General features: G+C 40.1%; 1 protein-coding gene across 11 annotated transcripts in view; it reads right to left on the bottom strand.

Moving 5' to 3' along the window:
* Bptf (bromodomain PHD finger transcription factor) overlaps nt 1-20,160 on the bottom strand; it is a gene marked incomplete at its 5' end in the record, with an annotated part of 97,936 nt that overhangs the window by 69,352 nt on the left and 8,424 nt on the right. For 5 of the 11 annotated variants that reach the window (XM_013503185.1, XM_013503188.1, XM_013503193.1 and 2 more), the window contains 4 exon segments: nt 84-272; nt 12,610-12,795; nt 13,330-13,536; nt 18,501-18,724. In XM_013503185.1, the coding sequence (XP_013358639.1) occupies nt 84-272; nt 12,610-12,795; nt 13,330-13,536; nt 18,501-18,724 (806 nt within the window). 11 annotated transcript variants of the gene reach the window in all.

The following is a 20,160-nucleotide window of genomic DNA, read 5'->3' as shown; positions in this document are numbered from 1 at the left end:
AAAAAAAAAAAAAAAAAAAAAGAAAAACAAAAAAGCAAAAGCAAAAGCAAAAGCTCCCTTTAATGGATGAAGTGTGTTCTTACCTATCTCTTCTTGAATAGAGACAGGTGTGTGGGACTCTCTCTCTCCGTTCTCAGGGTCATCGGCTGCCTTAGCAGATTCGCTCTGGGAGGAATCTAGTTCACTGCTGCCGTTACTGTTTTCCAGATTAGGCTGGGTGGAGGCAGTGGTAGCACTAGTGTTACTGCTGTCACATGTCTTGTTAGAGTCTTCTAGAAAAATAGAATATCTGATTTTTAAATTGGAAATCACATAAAAACTAACTGTCAGAAAAGACATTTGTTTCAAGATTTTATTACACAGCCGTTTTAAAACTAAAAAATGAACATGGATGAATAATGCACTATATGGAAAGAAACTGGCAGGTACCACCCTGTGAGTTATTTTTTAAAGTTTCTCAGCTATTAATTCAACTCACAGACTCTTCTCACCTACAGTGCAAAGCAGAAAATCTTAGAGATACCCCAGACTAAAGAAAAAAACAAAAATAGAAAACAGAAAACTGCTATCTCACAGCAGTTTTGCTGAGGTAATATCTCAAACCTTGAGCTTATACTCTTACTCTTCAAATGTATTAAAACAGAATTAAAGAGGATTACTTATCTCTGAGGTTTTCTGCCTAAACTCTATGCCCCCAGGTAATGCCTAGATCTGATTCACTTCTTAGGAATTTAATAACATGATAAGAGTTTAGTTCCCAACGGGGTATCTAAATAAATTCTACCATGAACTGAATGCCTAACTCTTCTCGTGGACTCCTCAGAAATTAAAAGTCTCCCCTTGAGCTTCTGTTTGTCACTAGTGAGATATTCTTTAAACCACCTACAGGAAAAAGTGGCTGACTGTGTATCACACTGACTATCTGGAATGTATGAACTCATAAAACAATCTTATAGAATATAGGAAGATACAGGAATAATCACAAAAGAAATGAAGGTGGCCTTTAGAACTCATGGCAGTATTCTCACTTAATGTAAGCTAAGAAATATGCAAAACTGAACTACTTAGAGAAACTACCTCTTAGCTTTAGAATGGCTGAAATCCACAAGTGGCTGAAATACTCAAGTGGAGACACGGGCTGTTAACAGACCACCCCACACTTTGCGGTGGGGATGGAAAATGGTCCAAGGTGGATGAAAGGGAATTGACAATTTCCAGAAAAATTACACTTGCGTTTAGTCTCAATTTAGCAATCCCATGTACTAGCAAAAATACTCAATTACTTAGCTACTTATTGAAGCATTATTTATAATGACAAAAGATCAGAAAAACAATGTCCAACAATAGAGAACTTGTTAAATAAATGATTCATGCCGTGAAATACCACACAACAGGAAAGACCAAGGATAAGCACTACATTTACACGTAAAATGATCTCCAAAGTTAAATCTAAAGAAATGTACACAATTATTATAGCTTGCTGACTTTCTTGTAAGGGAGGAGAATATGAATTTATTGATATGTTTTGCTTTTGTTTTTTAAAAATACACATTGGAAGAATAACTAAACACTCACAGAAATGACTATCTGTAAGGGTAGGAAAGTTCTGATTACTTAGAAAGGCAGCAGACGGAAGTGAAAATTCTCTGCATAGATCCAGTAATGTGGCTCTGTAATAATGTAAATGTTTTTACATTTCCAAAACATTAAAGCTAGAAATGGAACCGCTAGAATTTAAAAACAAAGGCATTAACTGTATGTCAGTTTGTATAGAACCTCAGAAAGTAAACAATTACTTCAAATGACTCTGTAATATAATATTATGTCCTTCTAGAAATAGAAAACAGGTAAATATACAAATAAATATAGGAAGGACAAATAAAGAGCTTCAAACAATTTTTTTTTGTTCTTTACTGTGGGGGTACCGGGAATCGAACTCAGAACCTCATGCTTGCCAGGCAGATGCTGTGCTGCTGAGTTAGATCCCCAGCCCCGGGCTCCAAACGACTATTAACTGCTACTCAGGATTTTTACTGTCCAAAGTAGTACTGGTATTAGGAAAGTATTATACATAACATAACAATGCACATTAAGCTATAAATATTCTGTATTAAGACAAAGCAACTACAGAACTGAGCTACTGTGGTTAAAAATTAAGGCTTTTAGTGTAAGGGAAAGGAATACAAAAGCAAAGAGAAAGAAACAAGGACGTCATCCTCAATCCGAACTAGAATGATCAATGTAGACTGGTGGGTTTTTTCCTTTAGGAAGTATTTTCTATTTTCCGGTTTTTTATTTTTTGAGAGCCGATCTTGCTACGTATTTCAGGCTGGCCTCAAATTCACTATGTAGCCTGTGCTGTTCTTGAACTCCCAAATGCTGAGATTACAGCTGTTGTACCACGAACCTGGCTTCCCCACTTCTTTTGTTTTGCTGCTAGGATTGAAGCCAGGGTCTCCAGCATGCTAAGCAAGTGCTCTCCCACTGAGCTACACTCCCAGCTCTTTATGAATTTTTCTTTTGAGACAGGGTTTCACTCAGTTGCCAAGGCTGGCCTCAAACTTGTGATCTTCCTGCCTCAGCCTACTGAGCAGATGTGATTACAGGTGTGTACCACCACACCTGGCTTGCCCAGTGTATTTCTTATCCATCAAAGAAGCCTAGAACCAGTGAGAGCCCAACAGCAATAAGTACCTTTCGGATCAGACTGCGGTCTTTAAATACCATTCCCCACTACAAGGAACTAACATTTTTTGCGAGGAAAGAAAATTCTAAGTGTAGTGTAGGACTATCATTATTCCAAAGAACAAGGAAGCACTGACCACTGAGAGCACAGCAAAAGGACTCAAAAGCCAACATGAAGGGACTTTCACCGGTCAACAAAACAAAATGATTGATACTGCAAGCGACTGAAACAATCAATATAAAAAGACCCATAAAATTAATACTTTGAAAAAGGAAGCCAAAGCCCTCCTCCAAAACTGTGGAACTCAGTCACCACTGAAGATAGCTGGGCACCAACTACTGGTTCTGAAAGTCTGAATTTATTTCACTAAGCATTTATTTTACTCTTCTTGCTCGAACTCTGTTTCAGTGCTTTCAAATAGCTTTAGTTAATGGGAAGATTCTTTACAGAAATTCCAGTTTTAAAAAATACAAAAAAAAAAAAAGAAGAATTAAGATCTGCATTACAGCCTCCTGATTCTGGAAAGACCCCAACCAGTGAATGCAAGGTTAAGGCAAAACCCTACAGTCTCATTATCGGAACTCTTTGATTGAAATGACTGGTCAATTTTAGCATTTCTAAAGGTAAAACAAGCAGGCATGATGAAATATGAAATGTCTAGCATACTGCTGATGAAGTAGTCTTCCCAAAACTAACCCTTTAGAACAAACTCAAGTACACTGTAGAAAAAGCAATAGAAAAAATCCTAAATGTAGACTGTCCCAGAAGAGGACAGAGTGGGATTTGTTAAAAAGTCAACAGCATTTGTTTAAAGAAGTCAGGGAAGAGGAAAGTACTCTAGACTGAGATTCAAGAGATGCAAAACCAAATGCCATGTCATGTGCAAGCCCCCTTACTTGCAGTTATTTCAAACATATCAAAAATTTTTATGCCGGGCGTGGTGGTGCATGCTTATAATCTCAGCTCTCGAGAGGCTGAGTCAGGAGGATTGCTGCAAGTTCGAGGCCAGCCTGGGCTACACCGTGAGTTCAAGCTCAGCCTGAACTACACAGCGAGACCCTGTCTCAAAAAGACAAAAAGAAATAAATAAATTTTTTAAAAAGATGTTTTAAGTGAGGAAATTTGAATACAGCTGGAATATTACATGGCAGTAAGGAACTGTCAGCTTTATTAAAATGGTAATGGTTCTGTAATTATGTAAGAAAATGTCCGTATCATTAATTCCTTAGTAAGGTATGTAGGGCTGATATGATGTCTGGAACTTTAAAAACATACCTAGTAGGAAACAATCCAAATTTATACCAGCAAAAAAAGAGAGAAAACAAACTATGGTAGTTATACGGAGGAGTATTTTAAGGTAACTAATACAAAAGAGTAACATACATATTAGCTAAATAATACAGTTAAGACACTGCTCATGAACACAGTTCTTAGGAAGTCACACAGGTTAACTTGGTGAAGTAAGAGCATGTGAGCTGTACGTCACTTTCACCTCCAGCATCGAAAGTGTCGATTCAAGTTTCCCTTCACTCAGACAAAGAAAAACAAGGAGAGTAGGGGCTGGGGATGTAGCACAGCGGCACAGCACCTGCCTGGCAAGCACAAGGTCGTGAGTTTGATTCCCGGTACTGGGGAAAAAAAAAAAATTAAAAAAAAAAAAATTTAGGGGCTGGGGATTTAGCTCAGCGGCAAAGCCTGGCAAGCGCAAGGTCATGAGTTCCGTTCCCGGTACTGGAGAAAAACCAAAAAAGAAAAACAAGGAGAGGGGACTGGGTTGGGGACATAGATGCAGAGTGATCGGAAGGTCTTACGCCTTTTTTGGCAACAATTTCCCAAGGTAAAACTAAACTTTCAGCCTGACATGGCAGCACACACCTGTAGTCCCAGCACTCTGGGAAGATGAAGAGGAGAACTGCAAGTTCAAACTCAGGCTGGGCAGCTTAGGAGACCCTGTCTCAAAACAGAATCAAAGCTGGTGACGTAGACTCAGTGTACGTCAGTGTAGCCAAGGCGTTGGGTTCAATTCCCAATACTACACAAACAAAAAATTTATATGGCAGAAAGAGTTAAAAAAAAATTTAAAATCTGAGGGCTGAGGGTGTAGCTCCATGATAAAGCATTAACCTAGCATGTGTGAGGGCCTGGGTTCAGGCCCCAGTACTACCTACCCCAATGCCAGACTTCCCAGCTATGAAACAGTAACGTGACTGACTCGCTTGGAAAAACACACGCGTTTGCAAGAAAAGAAAGAAGTCGCACACTAACGACATCGAACTCATTCTTGGTACAGCTACAGAACATCTAGGCACGTACAGTACTGCACCTCTTCCTTCTGTTTAAAAAGAATCTTCTGAAATAGTGAAATCATAACGTCAGCCCCTCATTTTATGAGCTTCAGTATTTGAATTTCAAACTACGTTTTCTTATAGAAATATAAGAAAAACAGTGACAGTCTAGCTTACCCCACAGAATCTTTTCTTCACCCAGAATACACCTCATGTATGGATTTAGTCAAAAAAGTTATTCTGGGGTAGGAACTTAAGTGCTAAGTATTTATATCTTAAATACTTGAGCTCGCTCTGTCATTAGGGAGACGACAGATGTAATGAACAGACAGTCCCCTAGTCAGATGTTCTCATCTAAAATCTACTGGTCCCTAAAAGTAAACCAGGCTCAACGCTCCATCTATTTAAACTTCTAAGGTGTTAATATGTCAAGGACTACCACAAACTCCGTTTCAGTTCAGAAGAGTGATTTTGCATATAAAACATAATTGCTCTTATCTAAGCAACTTATGTGACAAACAACAATTTGCAGTGTAATATCCATTGGTAAATTCCTACAATCCTGCCTAGTGACACTACGTATTGTCTCTAATGTTCTTTTAAATTATTACTTTCTTATTCCCTCGAATGATTTGATCAATCTTCTATTCCTACATCTGGTAATCTGAGCAACTTTGTTGAAGATAACAATGTGTAATATAACAACCACTGTTAATCTCTATCATTTGGTTCGAAACACTGTACCATTTTTAATGTCCTTGCTTCGCGCTGTTTGTATTTTGCTATTGTTCTTTTTTTGTACTATTTTCTTTAAAATAAAAAGTTAAAAAAAAAAAAAACCACACAGAATTGTTCTTAATCTCTCACTTCATTAGGCTACAGGATTAAGAAGATTTCAAGTATTTGCTTAAAATTTTCACCTCTATTTGCCACATAAAATTTTTGTTTCTTTGTATACTACTGGGAATTGAACCCACGGCCTACAACACCAACTTTGTCTTTGAGGCGTGTCTCACTACGCACACCATGGAACAGCACACCACAAAGGAGATAACATCGACCAACCTGTACGTTTTATTCTTCACAGCCCAAACATTTTACCCTAAGTGCGAATACGTACTTTTGGCATTTACAATACTATTTTCATTGTGCATCAGAGGCTATAAATACCAGGAAAACTTTAAACCCCAAACCGAAATTATATGAAGACTCTGATGTTCAATTTCTGGACACAATCACAAAAAGCCAATTCTAAAATGTCAAGTCTCTGCTTAAAAACAAAATTCTAACCAAAAGTCCATAAAAAGAAAAAAAGTAACTTTTCACCTGAATTCTGTAAGTAGTAGATTTTTTTAAAAGGAAAAAAAATGAGGCAGGCTCGGGATTTAGTTCAGCGGCACAGCGCCTGCCTGGCAAGCACAAGGTTATGAGTTCGATTCCCGGAACCGGAAAAAAAAAAAAAAAAAAAAAAAAAAAAGAGGTAAAAATAACTGAAATGTATTGTACAATTAGCAATTATAAACGTGTAAAAGAATAAAAAATAGAAGAGTTAACCCATAGCACCCCTAAACCGTGCTGACCAATTCAATGATGCACAAGTTTATGGGTGATATTTCACCACACCACCCAGTATCAAGAAGCCTCACGTTCACCCAATTTCTCTTGTCATGAAATTTACAACTAAAGCAAAGTACTATCTTCCAAAGTGCCCTTATCCCAACAATCTAAGAAACAGGTTACATGAGTATGTTCTTACTGTTCAATTTTATTGAATGTGAGAATTTCAATGTGTTCAAGAACACACTTTCAAAGATTTAAAAATATTTATGGAAATAAAGCAAGTATTACCTACTGCTAATACTTTCCTAATCCTAGGTATTGAATCTAGAGGCATAACAAATATAATACACATGCTCTTCTGGTATATGTCTGAAAATAAATCCTCACAGTAGTTTTGAGTTTAAGATGCTAGAAAGACGCGCATCTCTCTCTCCTTTGTAAATTTAAAAACTAAACAGTCTGGAGCAAAAAGTTCGTAATCTAATCTAAAATCCAGAACAGCTGGGTTGCAAGACTGCAATACCAGTACTGCAGAGGCTGAAGCAGGAGGATCACCCGGGGATCAAGGGCAGGCCAGGCTACAGGATGAGTTCAAGGTGAGCCTGGACAACACAGACAGACACTGTAACCCACACACACACCAAAATCCAGGTAAACAGACTAATTCTGAAGTTGAACCTTTTGTTAACTATAAAGAATGCTAAATGGCATACTTACTATATTGATAATATTATCATTCTCATAAAATAAATGAAAAGCCGGCAACTCAGACACAAGAAAAGAAAACAGTCATTAAGAGATTAACTTTTTAAACTTTTTAAAGCGATGTATACCAGCCTTTCCCAAAATAGTGCCCCACTGTTTAGTCTGATCTTTAAGCTAAGCCAAATAAAACACTTGGGACCACTAGTTATACCCAATCTGATGCGTATCATGAAATCTATCCATTTTTAAAGTTTTCACTCTTACAGTTTTAAGCTGTAAATCTGTCACTTTCCCTTTGTATAATATAAATCTCTATTTTAAAGAAGTATATACTATAAACACTAGCCAAAAGAAAAGGGCTAAAGTTTAGGAATATCAAGTGCAACTAACAGCACAGCCTCAAAACTGTGTAATGCAAAAATTTTAAAAAAATTAAAGAAGACAAGGATTAGAGGTGGAGTTCAGGAATCTCACTTGCCCTGGGTCCAATACCCAGCACAAAACCAAACCTCAGCAAGGGATATGGAATACAACACAATCAAAACTTTGACCTAATTATCTTATTTATATTCCATCCAACAGCTAAAAACATATATGCTCTTTGAGGGTACACGGGACACTTAACATTAACCAAATATTGGGCCATAAAATAAGCCTCAAGAAATCTTACAGGACTTACGTCACGGAAAGGATGTTCTCTACAGAGGGTTAAATTACAATCAACTTTAAAAAGTTAATTAAGAAAACCTCCGAATGTCTGAATATTAAGCAATGTATTTCTAACTAGCAATGGGAAAAAACCCAAAACCCACATCAGAACACAAATTTAAAAATATATTTTAGCTGGGCATGGTGGCACACACCTGCACACCTGTAATCTCAGCACCTGGGAGGCTGAGGTAGGAAGAGCACCACAAGCTGGAGGCCAGGCTGGGCTACAAAGCGAGTTCAAGGACAGCCTGCACTACACAGTGAGACCTTGTCTCAAAAAAAAAAAAAAACCATGTATTTTAACTTTATTTATAATAAACTTTATTTAACTCAAATTTTATAATAAGGACAATATGACATGTTAATAAGCTGGAGGAAAAACATCCACAAAACAAAAAAAAAAAAAAAAAAAAAAAAAAAAAAAAAAAAAAAAAAAAAGAAGCAGCAAATCAAATATTGCTAAGTAAGAAAAAAGTATCTCAGTTGTATTTATTCCATGCATATGAGACTGTTTTAACATTTAAAAAAAAAAAATCAATGCAGAAACTTGTTTCGAGTCAAAGTGGAGTAAGGGGACTAGATTTACTCTCCTCCTGAAACAACTACAAATAAACAAACAAATCAGACCATTTAACAGAAAATGAACAAAGGAAATGATAGGTACTTCACCACAGAGACAATTCAAATGACCTATATACTTTTATATACACAAACACAAACATAGGTACTCAGCATCCTAGTTATCAAGGAAATGAAGGCACAAACCACAGCAAGATAGCCCCACCTGCCCACAAGAATGCTCCTCAAGAGCCCACCGAACGGGAAAGTGACGGCAGCCGTACCATGCTGGCAAGCACGCAGAGGAGCTACAACTCTCACACACTACTAGTGAAGTGCAAACTTGTACAAGCCCTTCGGAAGACTGCTACACAGCATGTATTGAGCACATACAAACTGGATGACCCAGGAAACCCAAAAGTAGGTTCGTATCTCTAGGAAGCTGTATGTGTGCACAAACAGATGTAAAGTGATATTCATAATGCAAATATTCACAATATTCAGCAATATTCATTCGGCCAGGCGTGGTGGTGCACGCCTGCAGTCCCAGCATTCGGGAGGCTGAGGAAGGAGGATCATTGTGAATTCAAGACCAGCTTGGTCTACAAAGCGAGCTCAAGGCCAGCCTGAACTGCATAGCAGGACCCAATCTCAAAAAAAAAAATTCACAATGGTCCAAACGCTAGAAACCATTTAAACTGATTAGCAACATATGCAAAGTATAAATCAGTCAATCAATCAGGACAATCTATATAATGAATGCCCCCCCCCCGAATGCCGTTACTCCAACTGGAATTAGAAGACAAAATTGTTACTAGCTTTGTGGGGGTGCGTGTTCCTGGTGGTTGCATGATGTGGTAACACAGGCGTGCTCACTTTGTAAAAATCCACTAAGCTGCTCATTTACTATCTGTGTGCTTTACTTCAATGAGTAAGTTCACCAAAAGAACTTTCCACCCTAAAACACTTTCCAATCTGACAGTATATTTTATTGATAAGTCTTAATTATTAAATCAGGTATCAAAATACACTCTGAAACTTGAGAAAACAAAGTGAAACTCTCTATCATGGCATTGTTTTAACCTGTCGAGAGTAGTTCCTCCACCCCCATTCTCTTAATAATGCCTCTCTTCCACTGACTATCCGGTGTCAAGAGTGCTTGAGCAGCAGAGACTGGCTTAAGGACCAAGTGCCTAGCACACTGTCAGGCACGGTGCAGGACTCAGTAAATACCTGCTAATAAGTAAGAGCAGAGGGCCAAAGAAACAGCAGCTGGCAGAGCAGACCCTCTCAGGTCGGAACTCTGGTGTGCCGGCTGTCTATCGCCCACCCGAGAATGCAAAGCCGCCGACAGCTCCCACTTTACTGTGGTCACGAGTATATCTACTCGTCTTGCAATGTTTATTCACTTGATAAAAATAACCAAATTCCTCTTTAAACATGAGCATTAGGGCCTGAGGTACAGCTCAGTGGTACAGCATGCGTGAGGCCTGGAGTTTGATCCCCAGCAGCAACAGCAACACTAACAAAAAACACAACACAACACCCTGGTATGATGTATCCAACATACATCTTTAGAAATGTTTTTCATGTTCTGGGAACCAAATAGGAAAATACCTGGATATGAGTCTGTTTTTGTTGTTTTTTGAGACAGGGTCTCCCTATGTAGCCCAGGCTGGCCTGGGACTCGCCATGACTCTCCTGCCTCAGCCTCCCGAGTGCTGGGATTACAGGATGGGGCTACAGGATATGCACCATCATGCCTGGCTGTTCTGTTTTTTAAGGAGATAGCGTCTTCAGCCACACAGCACTTTCCCCCAAGCCCATGCTGACGGCAGCTCTGGCTATTGCTATCTGCTGCCATCCAGCTTCCTTAAAACTTCTTGTTCAGGTTACCACATACCTGTGTTTTTTATAAACTCATGAAAATGCCACTTCAATGGCAATGTTTAGTAAGAGATCTCACTTGTTATCAGTTATACTGGCTAATTACTGAGTCAGGAAACGGATGACTAACTTACTTCACTCACTTTATTATTCTTTTCTTATGAAGCTTCTAACTCTTCAAACCTGTCTCAAAAAGACAAAAAGAAAAGAAGATTGATTACTCTAAAAAGATAACCAGGTCAGGCGTGGTGGCATACGCTTGTAATCCCAGCACTCAGGAGGCTGAGGCAGGAGCCAGCCTGGGCTACACAGTAACTTCAAGGCCAACCTGAAGTACGTGAAACCATGCCTCAAAAATAAAGAAGGGAAGAGAGAAAGAATTTTTTTTTTTTAAATTAGAAGAATATAATCATGGTTCCAATAAACATGAATTTTTAAACCAGGCATGGTGGTGCACGCCTGTAATCCCAGGACTTGGGAGGCTGAGGCAAGAAGATTGTTGTGAGTTCGAGACCAGCCTGGGCTACAAAGTGAGCTCAAGGCCAGCCTGAGCTGCACAGTGAGACCCTGTCTCAAAAAGACCAAAAAAAAAAAAAAAAAAAAGAATTTTTTCACATTATTTTGGTAGTAGTAGTACTCCACTTTCAAAATTTTAATCCTGGCTGGGTGTGGGGGTGCATGCCTACAATCCCAGTACTCAGGAGGCTGAGGCAGGACAATTGCCACAGGTGTGAGTCCAAAAAGCAAGAACCCATCTCAAAAAAAAAGAAAGAAATTCTTGAAACAATGTATAGTTATCTGAATTTTTCCACTCAACAAAGGACTCTCACTGAAATAATCTCTGATAGCAATTTACTAAATGCCTATAGTGAAAGCAAGTTTATTATTTCTATTTCCCAAACAAGTCCAATTTTGAAAGAGTTACTATTTACTTAAAATCCTCTTTGCTGTAATTTCTACTTATCTGATTTAGTGCCCTGCATGAAAGAAGCAGTCTACTCTCTGCTCCCTGCTTCTGACTTAGCCCCTCAATATTGGAGGACAAATACATTATTTCTCATTGCTAAGCCTACTGATTTCTAGGTAAATGAGTTTGTTTTTTAGTCTGTTTCACCAGATGGCAGAGTTTCCAGGCTTTTCTTCACCCTAATTAATGACCATTTTCTCTCAGTGTAAATACAGTGGACTTTTGCTGGTAGCCTGATTCTTCTGGAGCCCGCACATACGCCTTTACACGTAACCTAATCTTCTCCTGGTGCTCTCAGCCACACAGCGCACTCTTGACAAGTACTCAGGTGAGAGGAGCCTCCAGAAGAAAAACTGTTGGTTGTCAAAATCACTCAGTTCTGAAACAGGAACACGGAGTTCTTAAAAGAGCAAATGACATTCACTTAATGACAGGAGTGGACCCAGAATGCAGGTCTTCCAAAGACTTAACACTTCCAACACGCCAGATTCGTACCTTGACGTAAGGAGCGGCGATGCAAACACTGACAGCTTGGAAACAGCTGATACACATGTAGAAACAAACCTTCCCAAGACTGCCTTCAACTATGCCTCCTGGTTTCTGGTGAGCTTGCTAGTGTTTAAAATATACTACTCATCGGAATTTTTCAAAAACACATATAAACTCCCACCATAAAACTATTTGCATTTTTAAAAAAGCAAAATGGCACAACATTATTGGTGTAACATAATCTACTTAGAGTAACTTTAATTTTAAAACGCTTAACATATGAATAACTAGTTAACTTACATAAAAATATACCTTGCAAAAATGTTTCGTGATGATGGATTTGCTGTCATAACATTACGATTTGAAATGTAAAAGCTACATGGGCACATGCAAACACAAAATTAATTTGTTAGTATATACAGAGCTGGAAGGGTCAACTCATCCAACATCGAGCCATTAATATGTAAGTAACGAAACCAAAATATCTGCCACTATGGGTCCGGAGGTAAACTACACAATAAGTCTACTCAGTAGAAACGACTAAATGAAGTGTAAAAAGCATGAGGATTATGATGAGTTGCAAGCACTAACTGCAAGGACATTATGGAACTTCCCGTGTTAGGTGGGATGTGGCGATCAGGGATGGCCCCGTGAGCAAGCAGCGTGAATGGACACACACTCTGAAGTTCAGGTGACACTCAGCTTTCACTACACAGGGAAGGGCCCCCGTTACAGAGGCACTGGTACACGGCCCTCTGTACCTGGCACATCCTGGGGGAGCTCGGATGCCACCTTCTTCTCTGCCATGTTGCTGCTATCATGGGTTTCTGAGAGACACCCCACAGGGCTCCCTCCAGAGGGACTAGTCTCTTCTGAAGAAGCATTTGTTGTGTTGTCGCCAAGATTTGCTGACACAGAGTTACCTTTATCCCCAACTTCTGCTGGCTCTACAGCAAAATGCACAACAAAACTTTAAAGATATTCTTTAAAATTGCTTTCGGACAAATGGCCACATTCAACCAACTACTAAAACTGATCAATCACAAGAAAACCTGCTTTCACTTGATGGCCATTCAGAAGCAATTAGATCTTGGGATTTTTGGCAATAGATAATCCAAAGATGATTTCAGAGTGTTTTATATATTAAGAATGTTTTACATAATAAAAAATGAACATACTTTATCACATGCAAGTGTATATCCTGATACGAATACAGTAATTTTTCACCAACAAATCTCACAGGGAAAGGCAGCTTCTTAGAAGTGTAAGCAGAGATACAAGTGTAACACTGTCACAAATCTATCAGTACATAAAAGTCATCACAGCTGTTATGCGTGTTACAAGGGAGGCGGGTATCCTAATCTCCTTAGAAACAAAAAGTTAAGATTTGCAGTAAAAATTTTCACTTTCATTTTGCAAATTGGTGGGTTCATAAATACTGCCAGTAAAATAGTTCTTTTTTAACCAAGTAATTCTTTTACCCTCAGATCTTCCTTGCTCCAGGTCGTCATCCGGTGATCTGTCCTCACTGTCTTTCCCCAGGGGCGGGGTTTCAAACTCCTCTCTGCTTTCCTCCGCATCTTTACTGCTGTCATCCTCAGCCTCATTCTTGTCCTTTTCTATTTCTTCTGGGCTTTTATCATCATCAATGTCTCCCTTTTTGGCTCTTATGGATTCCAAAATTTCTTCTATAATAAAAAACAAATTTTAAAATTTTATTTCTAGATACAATCAACTATAAGAGTACTATAATACCATTTATTTGTTTTAATATTAAAGAGAAAAAACTAAGTATTTTAAAAGGAGAGAACTACGAAAAAATCAAGATTATATTCACAAATTTTTTGACAAAACTCAACCAATTTGTGGTATCTTCATTTCTAGAAAATATATCACTATAGATTCAACTTTCTTTTAAAAAAGAAAAAAGGTACACAGTCTATTCAAACTGAGACTTCATACAGAGCCGTGGACAGAAACTGCAAGCTGACTAGACTCACACCACAGGACACAGAAAATACCACACGGTGCAGACCACAGGGTAAATCAGCGCGGACACACGAATGCTAACCGTAATCTAAGGCCAGCACTATTCTGTTGCTCAAACTGTTGCAGCTTTGGTCACTGGGAACTTTTCACATGGCTCATCTATCCACTCACTCATTCAGCACTTTTTCTGGCGTTACAATGTGCTCCAGGCTACCTCATATTATCCCCTGCCCCAGCCCTAGAATCTGCTACCTCTCCAAGGTCCTTTGATTGCAAAATGGTTAAAAGTCATGATGTCCTAGGTGTGACTGTTACTCCTGAAGTACTGGTATTTCCAGGCTTTCTCAGACAACACAGCTAGAAAATGTGTCTGTACCCTAACGCATGCATGTACAGATGTACATTACTGCCATATTTATCAGTGCATGGGGGTACGTATGTCTGTCCATCTGTATCTTCCTGCTAATTTGTAACTACTTTCTCTGATACCGAGAAGTGTAACTGTTATTATGTGCAGCATATCTACTTATCTGTTCAATCCTAGTACACATGATGGAGTTTCAAAATTGCTAAACTGTATCCCCATGAGAAGTAAGCTTACCAAATACACTACAATGTTGAGGAATAAGAAGAAACATTTGTGAGGCCATGTGTACCCATTTCTTTTTACATTTTGGATTTCCTTTTTTTCATTTCCATTAATTGTTCTCTACTTTCATTTTAGTCTATTATTTCCCAAATTGTAGATATCTACCTGTTTCTTAGGATAGAAAAAAATTTGTAGGGGGTTGGGGGTCTAATAGTTAGTGATAGAGCATTTCCTACTATGCCTGAGGCCTTAAACTCAATCCCTAGCGCCACAGAAGAACAACACACATCTCGTAAATCACCATCAGAAAACAGTGATCTTTCTAGTAAAGTGACTGTATTTGAGCTAGTTCCCCACACCCTTCTCGCTCATCCTGCCTAACCCTACTTACTGTACGACTTCACACTCTAGCCAGGCATGGTGGTGAATGAAGCACTCAGGAGATTGAGGCAGAAGGATCCCTGCAAGTCTGAGCCCAGCCTGGGCTACACAGCAAGATTAAGGCCAGCCTAGGCTACGTAGTAAGACCTTGTCTCAAACAAAACAAAACAAAACAAAAATTCAGTCTAAACCACGGGTGGCACACACTTATAATCCCAGAAATGCGTTGAGGCAGGAGGATTACAAATTTGAACCTAGCCTGGGCAACTTAAGTGACTTAGCAAAACCCTGTTTCAAATTTTAAAAAAGGCTATGAATGTAACTCAGTTCAAAGGCCCTAGGTTCAATCCTCAGTACTACAAAAAAGTTCAGAGACTAGAGCGCTTGCTTACCAGGCTCTCGGTTTGACCCCAGCACAGGGAGGGAGGGGAAGAGCCAGTGATTACAATAATTATATGAATATCTAAAACAGTTAAAGGACAGCAATTTCAATGTGAAATAATATATATGTAATATTTGAGGTCCAGGTCTCCCCATTTAAACCCAAAGGACAGTTCACTTTATCTAAATTAAAAATGAAAGGCACTCTTGGGGGGGGGGCTGTGATTATTTTTAAAGTATGCATAGAATGTAGCTATCAGGATGAAAAATTGGCAATAATACTTGTCTCTGTAAAAAGGAAGGTATGGACACTAGGAGCTGCAACTCAGCTCAGTGCTAAGGCATTTATCTAGCATGCATGAGGCCCCAGGTTCAATTCCCTGCATTTACAAGGGAGAGATCCACTTTTCACTGCATATCCTTCTGTACTATGTAAGCTTTTAAAAAATGCCATATGTAGGGGCTGGGGATTTAGCTCAGTGGCACAGCACCTGCCTGGCAAGCGCAAGGTCGTGAGTTCAATTCCCGGTACTGGAAAAAAACAAAAACAAAAACAAAAGCAAAAATACCGTATGTATTTAGAGTACACATCGTTTTGCAAACTTTGTTTTACGATTTGGGGGAAGACTGCTACGTTTATGTTCGTGTGGGGAAGACGCCTGGGGTCATGTTTGTCACCTGGTGTGGAGTTTGCAAATGGAAGAAAAATTTTGCACAACGATTTATTTCCAAACAGAAGTGTTTATGAACCATGCTATTATCATACTGCTTTTAAAAAAAGAGAGAGCCAAGCATGGTAGCACACGCCTGTAATCTCAGCACTCAGGAGGCTGAGATTGCTGCCAGTTTGAGGACAGTGTGGGCCACATAGTGAGTTCAAGGCCAGTCTGGACTACACAGCAAGACCCTGTCTCTAAATAAATACATAAATAAATAAACAGGGGGTTGGGATGCAGCTCAGTGGTAGAGTCTAGTGTTTAGTGTCCAAAGCCTCTACTTCAATCCATAATAATAATAACAAAATAATAATAATAAAAAGAAAATCAAAGAGTTAAGCAACACTACTAGGCATGGTGGCGCACGCCTGTAACCCCAGCACTCGGGAGGCTGAGGCAGGAGGATCGTTGCAAGTTCAAGACCAGCCTGGGCTACAAAGTGAGCTCAAGGCTCAAGGCCAGCCTGAACTGCACAGGTACAACTTGTCTCAAAAAGACCAAAAAAAAAAAAAAAAGTGTTAAGCAACAAAATAAGGTCGTATTGTGTTATAATCGAAAGTATAAAATAAATACACACGAATCTATGCTGATAGAGATAAATGCCTGAATAGAGAACAGACAAATCTGCTGTGCAGAAAAACCCCAAATAACCTGCGCAGATCCCGCTCCCTCGAGGAGGCTGAGCACAAACCCCAGCCTGTGAGCGCGGCTCAGGCCTGACGGCTTCCTTCCGCACGTGCAGCACAGCGGTGACGGCCGAGGAGCCGGGACGGGCGGGGAACTGTACAGTGACGAAACGGACAAACACTACTTCCACCAGGCGACCAAGGTCAACAGTGGAAGTCGTGACGACAGCATGTGCCCTTGGCGTGAGAGTGACTGTGGCATTCCACCTCTGCAGTCGTCCTCTCCGACATCCAGATGCCCACGCTAAACATCAGAACAACATAGAAAAACCCTACTGGGGGCATTCTCCAAAATCTAGACCAGGACTCCTCAAAACTGTCAAGTCATCAAAAACAACGAAAGCGCCAGGACCAGCACTTGGGAGGCTGAGGCGGAAAGACTGCTGTGAGCTCAAGGCCATCCTGGGCTACATAGTGAGACGATGTCTCAAAAGAACCAAACCAAACCAAAATAAAACAATGAAACTATGAGAAACTGGCAGTCTCGAGGAAGACATGATAATTAAATATAATGTGGTATACCCCAGATGAGACCATAAAACAGAAAAAGGACATTAGTTAAAAAGTAAGGGAATCTGCCAGGCATGATGGTGCACACCTGTAGTCCCAGCCCTCGGGAGGCTGGGCAGGAGGATCACTGTGCATTCGAGGCCAGCCTGGGCTACATAGTTTTTTGTTTTGTTTTGTTTTGTTTGTTTGTTTTTGTTTTTGTGTCTTTGAGACAGGGTCTTGCTATGCAGTTCAGGATGGCCTTGAACTCACACTATAGCCCAGGCTGGTCCCAAACTCGCCAACGATCCTCCTGCCTCAGCCTCCCAAGTGCTAGGATGACAGGTGTGCACCACCATGCCTGGCCACCAGCCTGACTTATAGAGCAAGACTCAAAAAACAAAGAAGAAAAAGAAGGAAATCTAAATCAAGTATGAATTTTGCTTAATGACAACGTATCAATACTGGTTCACCTGCTCTGAGAACCTACTAAACTAACACAAGAGAAAGGGTTTGTGGGGATTCTGCATCAGCTTCACCACTTTCCTTTCCTTCCTTTTTGGGAATTGAGCCAAGCTCAATTCCATGCTAGGCAAGCACTTTACCACTGAGCGATGCAATTTTTCTATAAATCTAAAACTATTGCAACATTAAAGGTTTTATTCTTAAAAAAAGAAAGCAAGGGGCTGGGGATTTAGTTCAGCGGCACTGCCTGCCTGGCAAGCGCAAGGTCGTGAGTTCGATTCCCGGTACCCAGGGGAAAAAAAAAAAGAAAGCAAGGAATAAGTTCAGAGAGAGTATGACTTATCATTTCTTTTTCTTCTTTTTCTCTTTTTGAAACAGGCTCATACTATGTAGTTTAAGCTAACTTTGAACTCACCATGTAGCCCAAGCCCTGGCCTTAAACTTGTGGCAATCTTCCTGCTTCGGTCTCCCAAGTACTAGGATGACAGGTGTGTCCTACCAGGCCTAGCTTTTTTTGAGACATGGTCTCTGGATATAGTTCAGACTCGCCTTGAACTATGTAGCCCAAGCTGGCCTTGAATTCACAGCAATTCTCCTGTCTCAGCCTCCCAAGTACTGGAATTACAGCAGTACGCCACTACGCCTGGTGAGAATATAATTCTCGTAATTGAAAGTACAACTGCAGCTGGAGAGTACAGTTTAGTGACAGAATGCTGGCCTCACGTGTGAGGCCAATAAACAAACAAACAAACAAGGTGGAGAATACTGGCTATGTCCAGAGCAAGAAACAAAGCACTGAAATGTATGGCAGCCCTAGCTTACAGTGAAGTTATTCTGGGAAAATAAAACATAGAGAATAAAGTAAAATATACATAGCTTGGACATCTTAATACATGCTCATGTTTTGTAGAGATTTCAAATTTAACAAAAATAAAGTGAGAAAAGCTCCCCCTCACCATTAGCTGCCGCTAGAAAGGATTTGTTAGTGCCCCGAGCCTTATTGGTCAGGTCTTCAGTTATGTCCATGTGCCGGTGGATTTCTTCACGCATCTCTTCTAGAATTTTGCAAAGCTCTGCTTCCCAGTAATCTTTGTCTAGACAGTCTATTAATTCTGCAAGCTGGACCTTTGTGCTGTAGTACCAGATTTTCTTTTCGTTTTCATTTTCTGTATCTTCTTCTCTGTTGTGAAAAGGGGGAAATGTTAAACATGATGCAAGCTGTCCCACAATTTCATCTACTTGTTGCAAACGTGTAACACAGCAGTATATAAACACAACTACGCTCGTGTTAGGGGCACACACGTGATCCCCTCTGGCCTCATTCGGACTCAACTTACTCGTCTTTCATGTAAGCAATGCTAATTATTTTGATTTCCTACCCCACAGCAGCTTAGAATAAAATAACGTGGGCCCAGCAGCATAAGAGAAGTGGCAGACAGACAGTGAAGGAGGTCATCTAACATCACGACACAGACAGACGAGCTCCAAGTCCAGGCCGTGTGCGAGTCCTGGGTGGAGGACAGCTCAGCTACACTCCGTGACCGCTAAGGTCATCGGCGCACAGCAGTGCGATGGGAATTTTAACCGGAGTCCGTCAGAAATGTGTAACTATGCTCGGTACACGGGAGGCAGCGAGCAGGTGCGCTATAATGTGGGTTAGGACTGTGTCCACCACACAGTGTAAGTGCTTCGCTAAAGTTCTGATCCTTGAAGGAACCATCTCAATCCGGCAAGGACGTCTCACTTCTCTCCTTTTCTTAAAGACGGTCAAAGCTCAAACTGGAGAGAACAGGAGCAGCTTCCTTTGTGCCTAAACTCTTCTGAGGTGACTTTTAAAGGGAGTGAGAAACTTTAATTTTTTTACAGGCAGATTAACATCCAGCACAAGTCTGTGCATCTGCTTTTCCTGTTTCTTCACTGGCAGACTACGGAGTTTAAAGGACGGGCTTTCAGCAAAGATAGGCTTTGCGTGGGCTCAGATACTTGAGACACGGAGGACACATACCACTCTGAGTCTCTGAGCCGTTTTACTGACTTCCCTTGGAAGACGGGGACGGAGCAGTACCTGCCTGGAGACCACAGCAAAACCTGAAGGTACTACGATAAAGCATCCTAGTGCTGGGCATGCCAGTGATCACTATGTACTAAACAGCTCCAAATTCAGAAGACCTCCAGGAATGCCTGGAGAAAGACCATCCATCGGTAACAGGAGGTTAAAATTACCCAAAATTTCTTTTTGAATTGCATACGAATTTCTAAAAATCTATTCTACATTTCACTCTCTAATGGCCATTTCCACTGAGGTCCTATGACTTGAGTGGTGACAGTGGTCTTACTCAAATTTACCAGGTTAAAAGATACCTAGTTTTCACGTCAACTATTCACAATAAGCTCTTAAAACACAAAGTTCATATTAAAACAGAAAGTACTTAGTGAGCTCTGGCTAATGCCTGAGTTACAGAATGGTAGAAAGTTTTCTTTATATAGCTCAGAGTGGCCTTAAACTTGCAGAGATCGTCCTGCCTCAGCCTTCCAAGTTTAGGATTACAGGCGTGTGCTACTATGCCTAGCCTTTTTATTTTCTAAAATTTCAATCTTGGGGCTGGGGATTTAGCT

This window comes from Chinchilla lanigera, unplaced genomic scaffold (assembly GCF_000276665.1).
Source record: "Chinchilla lanigera isolate Chin_1 unplaced genomic scaffold, ChiLan1.0 scaffold00077, whole genome shotgun sequence".
NCBI lineage: Eukaryota > Metazoa > Chordata > Mammalia > Rodentia > Chinchillidae > Chinchilla > Chinchilla lanigera.
The sequence above is the reverse complement of the archived record's forward strand: the minus strand, read 5'-3'. Positions and strand labels throughout refer to the sequence as shown.